The sequence below is a fragment of the Lemur catta genome, chromosome 9, assembly GCF_020740605.2.
Source record: "Lemur catta isolate mLemCat1 chromosome 9, mLemCat1.pri, whole genome shotgun sequence".
Classification (NCBI taxonomy): domain Eukaryota; kingdom Metazoa; phylum Chordata; class Mammalia; order Primates; family Lemuridae; genus Lemur; species Lemur catta.
In genome coordinates, this window is record NC_059136.1 from 4,163,081 (window position 1) to 4,177,841 (window position 14,761).

Here is a 14,761-nt window from a genome sequence, read left to right on the forward strand (position 1 = left end):
ATCCTAGCACTCTGGGAGGCCGAGGCGGGAGGATCGCTTGAGGTTAGGAGTTTGAGACCAGCCTGAGCAAGAGCAAAACCCCGTCTCTACTAAAAATAGAGCCTGGCATGGTGGCTGGCACCTGTAGTCCCAGCTACTTGGGAGGCTAAGGCAAGAGAATCGCCTGAGCCCAGGAGTTTGAGGTTGCTGTGAACTAGGCCGACACCACAGCACTCTAGAGCCCAGGCAACAGAGTGAGACTCTGTCTCAGAAAAAAAAAAAAAAATACAATGACATTCTATTATTGACTGGGAAGGAATAGCTTTTAAATTTTTAGAAATTTATTTTGGAGTTTTAGAGGTTTTCCAGATTCTTAAAGTGGATTTGTGTTGTTAATTCTCAGCAATGCCTATTGTGAACAAAGCAAAACCAACTTTCCCGTGAATTTATCAGAGTTAATCAAATTAAGCCCAGGCCCTGCTTCAGCTAGAGCAGAAGCTCTCCATTTTTATGTATGGTCCTTTGAAATTGAGTGAGTTCCTAGACTTTATTTTAAAACAGTTTCAGGTCAGATTCATTGACAGATAATATATTAATCACAGACTTTTATTTTTAATTTTAATATTTATTTATTGAGACAGAGTCTCTCTCTGTCACACAGGCTAAACTACAGTGGCATCATCATAGCTCACAGCAACTTCAAACTCCTGGGCTCAAGCAATCCTCCTGTCTCAGCCTCCCAAGTAGCTTGGACTACAGGCGAGTGCCACCACGCCTGGCTAATTTTTCTCTTCTTAGTAGAGACAGGGTCTTGCTGTTGCTTAGGCTGGTCTTGAACTCCTGAGCTCAAGCAGTCCTCCCACCTTGGCCTCTCAGAGTGCAAGGATTACAGGCGTGAGCTGCTGCGCCTAGCCTATTTTTAATTTTTTTAAGTTTATTTTTTAAAGACAGGCTCTCACTCTGCTGCCTAGGCTGGAGTACAGTGAGTGGCTGATCATAGCTCACTGCAGCCTCTAACTCATGGGCTCAAACAATCCTCCCGCCTCAGCCTCCCAAGTTGCTGGGACTACAGGTGCATGCCACCATGTCCAGCTGCCTTACATTTTTATAATAATTTTTAACAGAATTCTGAAGATTTTGAGGTGTATGATACTGGTAATCTGAGGGGGATTGGTAATTGATTTTAGACTCTTGAGATGTTTTCAACTTGCAGGCCTATTTAGATAACAGACCCAGTTAATATTATGAAGTTTCTGGTTTCCTTTTTTTTCTTTTGGTGAGACTGAAATACCTGATTGGAATTATTATTTGGTTTAATAGTATTAACATTGTTCTTAAATATGGGGCCAAATAACAATCAAAATATATGTATTAAGTAAGTTCAGCCTATTTGATGACATCAAACACTGGCTGGTGATCAAGAGTTTGGAAGGAGACATTTCACCACTAAATTGACTTAGTCCTTAGCTTTGCTTTTTCTCTTGCAGATAGACGCATTTATTCTGCACCCATTTGGCTTTTTGGGTCTTATTTTTCTCATCTGTAAAGTGGTTATTTCCTCCTTCCTAATGTCATAGCTTCATGATGGATGAATTAAAATCTAAATACTTTGAGCTCCTTAAAGGTAGATAATATTAAATATTTGATCCCTGTACTAGCAAGGGAAAGATGCTGTATAAATGTGCCTTCAGGCCGGGCGCGGTGGCTCACGCCTGTAATCCTAGCTCTGGGAGGCCGAGGCGGGTGGATCGCTCAAGGTCAGGAGTTCGAGACCAGCCTGAGCAAGAGTGAGACCCCGTCTCTACTAAAAATAGAAAGAAATTATCTGGCCAACTAAAAATATATATACAAAAAAATTAGCCGGGCATGGTGGCTCATGCCTGTAGTCCCAGCTACTCGGGAGGCTGAGGCAGTAGGATCGCTTGAGCCCAGGAGTTTGAGGTTGCTGTGAGCTAGGCTGACGCCACGGCACTCACTCTAGCCCGGGCAACAAAGTGAGACTCTGTCTCAAAAAAAAAAAAAAAAAAAAATGTGCCTTCAATCAGTATTTTGAGCCTATGAGTTGTGAAGTGCTGTAGTAGGGTCTTAATTGGTCTAATAAGAGCTGCCAGAGAATATTTAAGTTGATGAAGGAGATCTATGCTTTTTCACAAAAGCTATAGTGTCTCTCCTGATTATATCCCAGAAAGGGGAAATTGGGTGTGATTGATTGTTCGTTTTGCCAACAAATCAAGTCTTTGGGAATAGCCCAGGTCTCCTGTAGCATCTCATCCCTTTTCTGGGAAGTTTCCCATTTCCTGGTTTTTGTCTTTTCGTATGTGATTTTACTTTTCTGCCTCTGTGGAGTTAATGTTATTTTCATGGTTGAATTGATTCTTTCTTCCTGATGCTCTTGACTAGCCCCTTGCAGCTAGCCTCTCCTGGCACCTGTCCTCTTTTACCCTCCAGGATTTTCCAGACATTCTTTCACTTACTGAATTGTCAGCTACAGATTATTTTCCTCTGTATGTATTTGCATTTTTTCTAACTGGAATCTCATTTTTAATGTGACTATTTGCACTTAACTGTTTTTGGTGCTTGCAACACCTCAATTTAGTTTCACCTGCAGATTTATTGTCTAGTGAGCCAGTTTCTGACTTAGAATCTAAGTGGACACTAGTCAGTAGAAATCTGAAGCTAATGTTCTTCTTCTAGTACATTGGCTAATACACAACTCACTTGAATTTTAAACTGGTCTTTATCAACTGTAAAATATACTTTGCTTTCAATTAAATTTTAAAATTACTAGAAACCTCATGGTTCTTTAGTAGAATTAAACTAATAATTTTCTGATCAAGCAAGGTACTATTCCTATAAACCCTGGTGTGTGTGAAGAATTGAGGTGCTTTTTCTTTTAAAATTAACTTTCTTGATTTCCCTTTACCTCTTCCCCTTCCTTTTCCTCTCTCTGCTCCTCAAAAAAAAAAAAATAATAACCTTTTTCCCTAATATAAAAGTACATGTTTGTTGAAGGAAAAAAAAAAAAAGAAGATAAAGGTAAGCTAGGCCAGGCGCAGTGGTTCATGCCTGTAATCCTAGCACTCTGGGAGGCCGAGGTAGGAGGATCGCTCATGGTCAGGAGTTCGAGACCAGCCTGAGCAAGAACGAGACCTTGTCTCTACTGAAAATACAAAGAAATTATCTGGACAACTAAAAATATATATAGAAAGAATCAGCCGGGTATGGTGGCACATGCCTGTAGTCCCAGCGACTCGGGAGGCTGAGGCAGAAGGATTGCTTGAGCCTGGGAGTTTGAGGTTGCTGTGAGCTAGGTTGGCACCATGGCACTCTAGCCTGGGCAACAGAGCCAGACTCTGTCTCAAAAAAAAAAAAAAAAAAGGTAAGTTAAAGCCATAGATAGCCACTGCTTATACATTGGTCTGTTTCATTTTAGCTGTTTCTTTGTTCCTTGCAGCTTGTTGGTTGGAGAACTGGGTCATTCTGTAGTTCTCGATAGTATACATTTGCCAGTTACATCTGGTGGCGTAGGTTAATGTGTTCCTTTGCTTTTTGTAGTTCCAGAAAATTGGTAGTTTGTATATATTTTAACATAAAAATGAGATTATACTGTACATTCTATTTTGTACTCTTTTCTTCACTTACTGAAATTCATATAATTTTCCAGTGTGATTAAACATTCTTTTACAACATTATTCTTAATGCTTTTGTAGGATTCCAGTGCCTTATTATTGGACTTTTAGTTGGTTTTTAGTCTTTCCCTTTTAGAAACAACACAACTGTGAATATCCTTCTAGCTAAATAAAGAATTATTTTGATAGTAGGAATGGTGATAAGATACCATACTGCCACAGGAATTTTTGGTTGCCAAGAACAAATTTTATACTTTCAAATGTCATGAAAATATTTGATGACTTGAGTTTTCCTTACTCTTTTAAGGCAAAATGGACATATCAAGTTTTTGACCAAAGGAGATAATAATGCAGTTGATGATCGAGGCCTCTATAAACAAGGACAACATTGGCTAGAGAAAAAAGATGTTGTGGGGAGAGCCAGGGGGTAAGTATAGAGGGGAGCATCTTGAGCTTCTCAATCATATGGTCTCATCATATACAATTGAATATAGTGATTTGGTCCTGGTTTCATCTTTCTGTCCTTTGAAAGTTGTGCTTCTTAAAATGCATCTAAATCTTTTGATATACTACTCCAGAGGAGAGGAACTAGTGTACAATAAATGAATAGAATATTGGTGATGAGATGGTGAATTGGATATGACAATTTAAAAAATTCATTTGTTTATTCAGTTTACTCAAGAGCACCTTCCATGTGCTCTAATGTCTCTGCTATGCTAGGCTCTGGGGATCCAGAGTAGTATGGTTCCTGCTTCATAAAACTTACATTTCTTAAGAATTTACAGGCCGGGCATGGTGGCTCATGCCTGTAGTCCTAGCATTCTGGGAGGCCGAGGCAGGAGGATGGCTTGAGCTTGGAGTTTGAGACCAGCCTGAGCAAGAGTGAGACCCCATCTCTACTAAAAATAGAAAAAATTAGCCAGTCGTGGTATTGCACACCTATAGTCCCAGCTACTCAGGAGGCTGAGGCAGGAGGATCCTTTGAGCCCAGGAGTTTGAGGTTGCTGTGAGCTAGGCTGATGCCATGGCATTCTAGCCCAGGTAACAGAGTGAGACTCTGTCTCAAAAAAAAAAAAAAAAAAGAATTTGGTGATGCTGGGCACTGTGCCTCAGGCTATAATCTCAACACTTTGGGAGGCCAAGGAGGAAAGATCATTTGAAGCCAGGAGTTTGAGACCAGCCTGGGCAACTTAGTGAGACCCTATCTCTACAAAAAAATTTTTAAAAATTATCTGGGCATGGTGGCTTGTACCTATAATGTCCTACCTAATTTGGGAGGCTGAGGCAGAAGGGTCACCTGAGCCCTCACTGAGGCTTCAGTGAGCTATGATGATGCCACTGTACTCCAGCCTGGGTGACAGAGTGAGACTCTTGTTTCTCAACAACAACAACAACAAATTTACTGAGTCAGCAATTTAAAGTGGTCACCTAAATTAATTTTATCATGTTAATATATTCTATACAATTTTATTTCTGGTCTTGAAATTGATGAGGTCAAATGAAATTAAAAAGTTATATTAAGCCTGTTTGTTTCAGATTTTATCAGGAGAACATATCAGTGGAAGACAGGAATTGTAAGTTATTGGTATTAAGGAAGTATGGGATTGTTGCTACCGTAATGTTATTAATAGTATTAACAATAACTCGCATTTATTAGGGCTTACTGTGTACCAGAGACTTACTCCAGGCGCTTTACAAATATTACCTCAATTTAACCTCAGAACAACCCTAATATTCCCATTCTACAGATGAGGAAACACAGAAGAGTTATTTACCTAGTATCACAGTGATGAGAAGTGGCTGGCTGGCTCTGTAGCCTACCCTCTTAACCATCACACCAGTATTACTGGCATAAGATTTCTGCAGTGGGTAGTTGCTGGTTCCTACTATTTGGATGCCACGTGGCACACTTGCCACTGTCAGAACCTCTGAGACACAGACTGTGTGGCTAGAGAGTGATCACACCAGTGAGCAGGCCTGAGAACACTGTTCCTATAGAAAAAGACATGCAGGTTGCTAAGTGGAAGCTGCCCCAGTTAATAGCACGAGAGATGCTCAGTTTGGGACCAAAGAGATCAGATCAGAATAAGCACCGTTGTGTTTGTCCCCTGCAAGCTGTTTTTTGTATATGCCTCCACTTCAGAGGAACTTGGTTTCCTATGATGGAGCTAAAAATACTTTCCTAATCCCAATTAGGTCATCAGTGCTTCTGAGAAAATATGGTCCCTGTATATCCCTCAGTTCCCAAGATGCTGCTAATGTGATTATTCAGACTCATCAACCTCTTTGAGTCTTTTTGTATTTCCTCTAATTGTAAATATACAGGTTCATGCAGAAACATAAGAATTTATCGGTCATCAAAAAGCAAAGTCACTTCTCATCCCTTTCTTCTCCATCTCTGTAAATATTTACTGTTAACTTTTTGGTTTGTGTTTGAGCCTTTATGTATAGAGATAAAGATGCAGATGTTAATATATGCATCATTATACATACATAAACACATTTTGTGTATGGAAGGAGAATGCTCACACTATTTCATAACTTTTTCTTCCAAAAAAAATTACTAGTATATTTACAAATCAATAGATTTTGTCTTATATCATCATTTTCATAGCTGTATGCTATTCCACTATATGGATAGACCATGCTTTTATTCAGTCAGTCTCCTATTGTTAGATATCTGTTTCTAGCTTTTTTACTGTGAACAATGCTATGATAGACATCCTTGTTACATATATCTCAGAGCTTCTGGTCAGTCATTCTTCACTGTAAATTCCTAGAAGTGGAATTACTGGGTGAAACATTCATATTTTAAGACTTCTGACAAATTTTTCCATACTGTTTTTTTTTGTTTGTTTTGTTTTGTTTTGTTTTTGAGCCAGAGTCTCACTCTCTTGCCTGGGCTGGAGTGCCATGGCGTCAGCCTAGCTCACAGCAACCTCAAACTACTGGGCTCGAGCAATCCTCCCACCTCGGCCTCCCGGAGTGGTAGGATTACAGGTGTGAGCCACTGCGCCCGGCCCATACTGTTTTATTTATACTCCCAGCAGTACAATAGTATCCCTTTGTCTGGGTCTTGATTCTAAAGTGTTTATTACAGCTCTGCCTGCTCATTCTGGCCCATTGGTTGCATAAAAGATGCATCATCCTATGAAAGGTTAGAGTAGCTAACTTGTCTTTCTGAAGAATTTTTGAAAAATCCCAAACTATATATAATACCATTTCTAAAATCTCAACATTGAAAATATAGACCTTTTTCTGGCTTTTCATAAAAAAATGTAATAGTATAGTACTCTCTGAATTAAGTAACTTTCCATGAAGTATAAAAAACCATCTGGGACACGAACAGCAGGAGCACAGAATCTTCACTGTACAAATTCACTTTGCATTGATTTTACCACCACTTACCTTGACACATAATGGAACATATCACCTTCTTTTGTGGAAATTGTATTTATAAAACACTAAGCTGATATTTCAACGTTGGGTTGTACCCAAACTTTGAGAACAGAGTTTTTCTGCAGGCAAATCTGTGAATGTGGTACAAATGTCTTTATGCAGTTTTAAAAATGTTTTGTTTTGGGGTTTTTTGAATAGCTGCACACTAAACAATTTTACACTGAGGTCTAAGGCTCTAAATTAAAAATAATTTTTAAAAATTTTAATGGAGATATAATTTATATATTTTGGATTACAGAATTCACCATATTAAAGTGTATAATTCAGTGGGTTTTAGTACATTCACAAGGTTGTACAACCATCCCTCTAATTCCAGAACACTTCTATCACCCCAAAAATAAAAGTCTATACTCATTAGCAGTCACTCCCCTTCCCCTACTTCCTGTAGCCCCTCCCAACCACTAATCTACTTTCTGTCTGTATGGATTTGCCTCTTCTGGACTTTTCATATAAACAGAATCATAACAATATGTGGTCTTTTGTGTCTGGCTTCTTTCACCTAGCATAACGTTTTCAAGATTTATTCATGTTGTAGCATGTAATAAAAAGAATTTTAGAAAATGAAACTAACACTGAACCAATTAAGGATTTAATAGGGGTGATTTTTTTCTAAATTCAGGAAGTTGAAAAGCTCAAGAGGACCTATTCGTCAAAGAAGATTAGAGAACAGCAGGAGAAAAGGACAAAAGACTGGCAGAAGATTAGGGGGTAGAAATATTGACAATAGAAAGAAGAATAAAAATATAAGGAAGGAGCAGAGTAATTGGGCTTTCTGTTGACTGAAATCGGTTTTGTAGATAACACTTTGAAATGGTTTTTTTTCTTTTTTTTTTTTTTGAGACAGGGTCTTGCTCTGTCACCCAGGCTGAAGTGCAGTGGCGTCATCATAGCTCCTGCAGCCTTGAACTTCTGAGATCAAGTGATCCTCCCACCCCGTCCTCCAAGTAGCTGGGACTACAGGCATGTGCCACGATGTCTGGCTAACTTTTCTATTTTTTTGTTGGAGACAGGGTCTCACTTTGTTGCCCAGGCTGGTCTTGAGCTCCTGGCCTCAAGCGATCCTACCACTTTGGCTTCTGAAAGTGCTGGGATTACAGGCATGAGCCACTGCATCTGGCCACATATTATCTTTTTAAATTGGCTACTGGGTCCAAACTTCCTCAATATAGACCCCTTTTGACATCTGATATAATTGTCCTGAGGTCTCTTAATTTTTGTGGCATCTTTTCTTTACTGTTTTTGGCCTTTTGCTTAATGATCTCTGTTCATTTTCTCACAAAACATAGTTCTTCTGACGCTGCTTCCTCAGCAGCACCTTTGATCCCACGAATTGGCAGGGAAATGTATTTAACCATAGCGAATGTATTTTACCTTCTAGGTATTAACTTAGTATAGGTTGGTATTGGAGTTGGTTTTGTGGGTGGCATTTATTTTATTTATTTTAAATCCCATTCTGCTTATTAGCAACTCTGCTTTAGTATATGAATTTATCTGAGCAGAATAGGAAAAAAGTGCAACTGATTTGAATTTAAGATGACTGATGACAGCGGCATTATGCACTTGATTACCAACTCTTTGCTGTCACTGTCCATGGAGGGAAGCAGTAGCACAGATAATTAAATCTTTTGTTCGACTTTGGACTGACTGCCTCGTCATATGCTGGCAACCTTATGTCTTGCTTATATTACTCTTAAAGATCAAGTTGCTTTCATTTCACTTATAGTGAGTGGGCAAGGAAAAGCCAACCTTAAGAACAGTGTTTCCATGGGTTACTCATAGGACTATGAGTGGTTGCTGGGAGCCAAAGGTTGTGATTCTTTGGGCATAGATATCATTACATGGAGGTAAAAAAGTCTCTACAGGTGAGAATGGCTGCTTATTGATCATCAGATCAGAATTAGCAGCTTGTTGTTTTAAAAGAAATCACAGATTCTTTTCTAGCTCTTAATCTGCATTTTACTGTGAGGCATTTGCCTTTATGTTCTTAAATAGCTGACTTACCTTCACTGAAAGTGATAGCTTTTATGAAAGTGTTAAAAATGAGACAAAAGAAATGTTACTGCATTAAAAAAGAAAAAATATATGTATTAAAAATATAGAGAACCTCTATCCACTCTTCTTAGAGCTTAGCAATGCTATTCTGTAATGACTGTTACTTTTCAGCTCTTGGAGGTCCCAGGGGTTGAGACTAAAGCATGGGCCCCAAGAGGGGATATTATTTGCCACCAAACACCTATTCCATGCATCTCACACTAGAACTGCGCTTTAGTGTGTAGGATCATCACTTGGGCCCCACCTTTCAGAGATTCCCTGACTGAGTAAATCTTGGGAGATATAAGAATCTGCATTTTTAACAAGCCATCTAAGTTATTCTAACAAAGAAGGTCTAGGCTTTAAGAAATGCCAGTGTATGGAATGGGAGTTAGGAGATAAGGTGGCAGAGAGAGGTAGGGGTAATGCTTGCCAGACGGGAGAGGGGCAAGAAGGGATGAGGACAGGAGACAGGAAGTAAGGGGAGTTCTTGAAAGGAAGTGAAATGTACCAAAGACAAAATATCTGTTCTTCAAGTTTGCCTAAGGTTTTGACGGGTGGAGGTGTTATGTGGGAGGTGATTTCTGTTTGTGCTGCCTTTGGCCTGGTGCAAAGGTTGTGGGTGCCTTGAATAAAAGTATCTGGGCTATTTTAAAGTGTGCAAAGGGCAGCCTCCACTTCAGCCCAACCTCCCTTCTCTACAACAGGCTCTAGCTTAGAACAGTATCACCCAGTCTGCTCTGGAGTCCAGCAGTAGAAGAGGAGAAAAAGAAGAAAGTTGTATATTTGCTAACCATCTCTCCCTGGCACATCGATTTTCTCTTTCTGCCTGAATTCTTATGATGTCGAGGTGGCGTCTTTTACGTGGAGGCAAAAATTGAAGCCCTGGTAGAAAATGAGATTTCCCCAAGAGAGGGCAAAAAGAAGAGGCCTGGACATTCAAACATTCAGTCAGGCAGTATTTACTGCATGTCTGCTGTGTGCAAGGCACCATGTTGGCCTTGAGGATATGGGGGGATCAAGGTTGGCATCATTGTTGCCCTTATAAAGCTTTCAGTGTGGTAGGGGAGATGGACACTATACAGCTAGTTTTACAACTAATTATTCAATTAAAATTATGATAGTTATGATAAAGACCTCGAAGTATATCAGGTGCTACAGGATTATTTAAAAGGTGGTTTTGCCTCGCTTGAGGGGACAAACTTTAGGGGCAAAAGGAAGGAAAGCTAGTGGAAAAAAGGTGTAGCAGCCAAAGAGGTAGATGAAGAAACAGATTTGTGGTATGTTACAGAAACCAAGGTTGGAAGGATTTCGAGAGCAAGTTTGTGGTCATCAAAGCTAAATGCTGCAGAGATGTAAAGGAAGATGAGGGCTGAGACTGGTTTGCTGTATATGGTGATTAAAACTGTTCTAGAAAAGTTTCAGGATTAAGAGGGCTAAACCCAGATTACAAGTAGTTAGAAAATGAGAGCGTGGTGAAATCTGAAGTAGTCTAATAGAGCTCTTCTACTCACTTTTTGGCCACTTAGCATGAAGTACCTTGTAATGTTCTGGTTCTATTTGCCTTGGCTCCCCAACTAGATTGACACCTCCCTGAAGGTCACGATGACAAACCTAGCCCCTAGCACTGCATATCGGTGTGTAGCATTAGAGTCACAGCTAGAGATCTAAGACCTTGGATCTGGTGCTGGTTCTGCCTCCCAGAAGCCATGTACCTCGGGTGTGATCATCTGTTTCCTCATCTCTAAAATGGTGATATTCCTAACTTCCCTATCATACAGGCCGTTGAGAAGATCAAATAGGGCAATATATGGAAATGAGCTTTGTGAAATGAAAATTAGTATTCTATGGAAGATACTGATAATGTGCAGTAAATGATAATACTTAGGAATTTTTGTGATCAGTTTTTTGTTTGTTTTTAGATTTGTTCCTTATATTGGAATTGTGACAATCCTCATGAATGACTATCCTAAATTTAAGGTAAGAGCCTGTACTATATGTTTCATTAAAAGTGTGATATTTTGCTTAATTTTGGAAGCTATTAAATGGATTACACTTAAAAGTTGAAAGAATAATTGGATGGTTTAGTAACTTATTATGGCCTAAAAGGCCAGTTTATTAATTAACTCTGAGGACTTGTGAACTTTTAAAAGCTTTCCTGACTGTGGTTCTGTGTTTATTTTCTAGTATGCAGTACTCTTTTTGCTGGGTTTATTTGTATTGGTCCATCGTGAGTAAGAAGTCTGCCTTGATCCTGGGAAGACACCGTACTTTTTGTTACTGAACGTTTGGAGTAGATACTGGTCTGTGATTGGCGGAATGGCGAACACACACGTTGGCACTTCTTGGTAGCTCTGGTTTGCATTAGTTTCTGTTTCCACGCCAGAATATGTGTGGGCGGGTGCATGTGCACCATGGAGTGCACTTGAGGGGACTTTCAATCACAGGATTTCATAGTTGTCATTGTCACACTTTCACATTTTTGTACATCAGTGAATTTTTTATATTAAAAGGTTGAGCCAAAGCCCCCAGTGTTTGTATTTTGAAGCCAAGCTTCACTTCTAAAGTGCCTACAGAGTTCTGTAAATGAAAATGCAGCTCTGCACGAGTTTGAAACCGTCATACCTCCTTATAATGGGAATGGCATATACTGAGGTGGTCATAAGTCTTAACTTTTCAAAATTTTAAATAAAAGACTTTGCACATTGAACCCCTTATCCCTGAATTGTGTTTTTTGGGAAAGCTTCTGAAATTTGCCTTTCTTGCCTGGTTCTTAGTACCCCTTGAGGGGATATAAAAGCTTTGGTGTGAACAGTTCCTCAGCTAAGAAAGTTGCCCTAATACTAACAACTGTTTTTTTGTTTGTTTTGTTTTGTGAAGCAAAAGTAGCCATTGACATTCATAGGAAATTTCTTAGTCATAAAATTGATTCTTCACTAGGGCGTGACTCAAATGTGTATAAACTCAGCTGGTGTTGCTGAGAGGCTCAGAAAGTCTCCCTTAGCTGTAGAAACTCATAACCCATTCTACACCTGAGACATTGTCAGCCCTTCTACACGATGGCAGTGTGTGTTAGCATTTGGAGGAGGCACGATGAAGGTGCTGGCAGGCATTCTACTTGTCTTTATTTAAACTCTAATTTGCCTGAACCTGTTTTCTTAAGTACCGGGCTTTGCTTTTCTCTAATGCAGACTTAAGGCAGGCAGAGTTTAACATAATGAATACAAACCCCAGTTGTGTGTTTTCTTTTTTATAATATTGAGACAGGGAAATAGGGAGTATGGGGTAAGCCAGTGTGTTTTGAGTACAAAATACTCTCAGTTCTATCCTGTTCTTTTCTTGTATTAAATGTGAAATCTCAAGCAAGTTTTCTGTGTTGGGCTACATGAACCGTTTCTACTATTTGTTCAACTAAGCTGGAAATCAGTCTATGCTGCAATGCTAAGGGAATGAGATTAGGGACAATTAACCTTCTGAAGCCCTCCCTGATAGAGAATAGTGCCGTCTCAAATCCATTAACTAGGCTTTAGCCTTCGCACTTCAGATAAAGGCTCTTAATGGTCTCAGCAGAGTATGAACCTTGGCAAATCACTGCTAACAAAAGCATTTTTGAACCTGACTGTGAGGCTTAAGTAGTACTTACATTTTCTTTTTTTGTTTTATTGTTTTTGTTTTATGAGACAGGGTCTCACTCTGTCGCCCAGGCTAGAGTGCAGTGGCTTCATCACAGCTTACGGGAAACTCCTGGGTTCAAGCAATCCTCTTGCTTCAGCCTCCTCAATAGCTGGGACTACAGACGTGCGCCGACACACCTGCCTTTTTTTTTTTTTTTTTTTTGTTATAGTGAAGGGGTCTCACTATGTTGCTCAGGCTGGTCTCAAACTCCTGGCCTCATGCAATTTTTCTGCCTCAGACTCCCAAAATACTGGGATTACAGGTTGTGGGCCACGACACCTGACCTACTACTCCATTTTTTCCCCTCCTAATCACCTGTGGAGGATGGGGTTAACTACTCAGCCTAATGAGTGCACTGGTTCCGTTTTTGTGCCAACCTTTCCAGGACTGCTCTGGGGAAAAGCAGTGTGCTTTGCTGGGTGTGGTTGAGATCCCAGGGTTCTCTTTGATCCTAGGTTGCCTGAGTGTAAGACATCCTTGTATTAATACTTGTATCTCCATCTATCCAGATTTCTCTTCCTTATACACCTGTTAGGAGGAAAACATTAATACTTTCCTCACTTGCATATTTTCATACCCATTTGTGTAAGAGTATTACTTTTCCTCCTTTGCTGGGCACTCTAGTTGAAAGCAACAGCTAAGTTTCTCTGAGAAAGTAGTCAAAGCATTTAAAAACATTTGAATCACTCCATTAGCCAAAAATATTAGGTCATTAAATATGTCTGATCTCAAGTCAAAAGGGTAGTTTATTATATCTCAAACAAGAAGCAGTACAATTAACCAAAGTGTGCACCTAAACTTATCGACACGGTTTTGCCATCTTAACAGTGGCTTGTTTATGCCAACAGCAAAGAAGCCCGGAGAGTGAGTGGTAATGAAATTGCAAAAGGTGTTTTCCACAGCTTGTTGAGAATTGAATATTTTCCCTTGCAAGAAGTGGTCCAAAGCCTGGAAGAAGTGGTAGTCAGTTGGTGCAAGGTCTGCTGAATACAGTGGATGACAGAGTTTCCAAGTCCAGCCTCCGTAGTTTGAGCAGCGTTGTTTGTGCGACATGTGGTCAAGCATTGTCTTGTGGGAGGATTGGCCTGTTATCTATTGACTTAATCGCAAGCATCTTCGTCATTGCATCCAATTGATTACAGTCATCTGCTGTAATGGATTGACCAGATTTCATGAAGCTGTAGTGGACAATATCAGCACTGGACCACCAAACAGACACCATTCACTTTTTTTGATGAATATTTGGTTTTGGATTGTGTTTCAGCACTTCATCTTTATCCAAGCATTGTGCCGAATGCTTGCAATTGTCGAAAAGAATCCATTTTTCATCACATGTAACAATGGTGTAGAAATGGTTTGCCTTTATGTTGTGACAGCAAAGAAAGGCAAGCTTCGAGATGATCTCTCTTCTGACACTCGTTTAATTCATGGAGTACCCATCTATCCAGCTTCTTTACCTTGCCAATTTGTTTTAAAATGGTCTGATATTGTTGGAATAGTAACATTAAACCTTGCTGCTAATTCACACGTAAATCGAGGTGGATTTGCTTCCACTACAGCTTTCAGCTCATCATTATCCACCTTGGTCTCAGGTCACCCACATGGCTCACTTTCAAGATTAAAATCATTTCCAAATGCCTGTCCTCAGCTCTAGTCCCATGTCTCTCTGTTCCGACTAGACACTTCTACTTCACTGTCCCATCTTTAAACTTAAGCTCATTAGTGATTCCTGCAAAATTCCCCTCTAAATTTCACAGTTTCTGTGAAGGAGTATGAACCTAGAGTTTTCATTTTCCTACCGATTCCTAGTCACTAAGCCCTACATTGACCCCTGTCATTCGTTCTCATCGCCATCCCCTGAATCCAGAAATGTGCATTCAGTGGCTCCCTGTTGCTTGTGTACCAGTCTCCCTTCAGTGTGCCAGTCTGTGGCTATTTTAGATAGTGACCACTTGTTAATTAGTGTTCGTGTGCTTTTTGCTTTCAGA

The 14,761-nt window shown here is 39.8% G+C and overlaps 1 protein-coding gene across 2 annotated transcripts in view; it reads left to right on the plus strand.

The window, feature by feature from the left end:
* The window catches only part of SEC11A (SEC11 homolog A, signal peptidase complex subunit), a 46,726-nt gene that overhangs the window by 23,750 nt on the left and 8,215 nt on the right, over positions 1–14,761 (plus strand). The window contains exons 4-6 of one of the 2 annotated variants that reach the window (XM_045561636.1): positions 3,916–4,035; positions 11,021–11,078; positions 11,286–11,808. In XM_045561636.1, the coding sequence (XP_045417592.1) occupies positions 3,916–4,035; positions 11,021–11,078; positions 11,286–11,336 (229 nt within the window). In that variant the 3' untranslated portion in view covers positions 11,337–11,808. Of the gene's footprint in view, positions 1–3,915; positions 4,036–11,020; positions 11,079–11,285; positions 11,809–14,761 lie in introns of those variants that run through there. The other variant, XR_006737406.1, reaches the window with a different exon arrangement.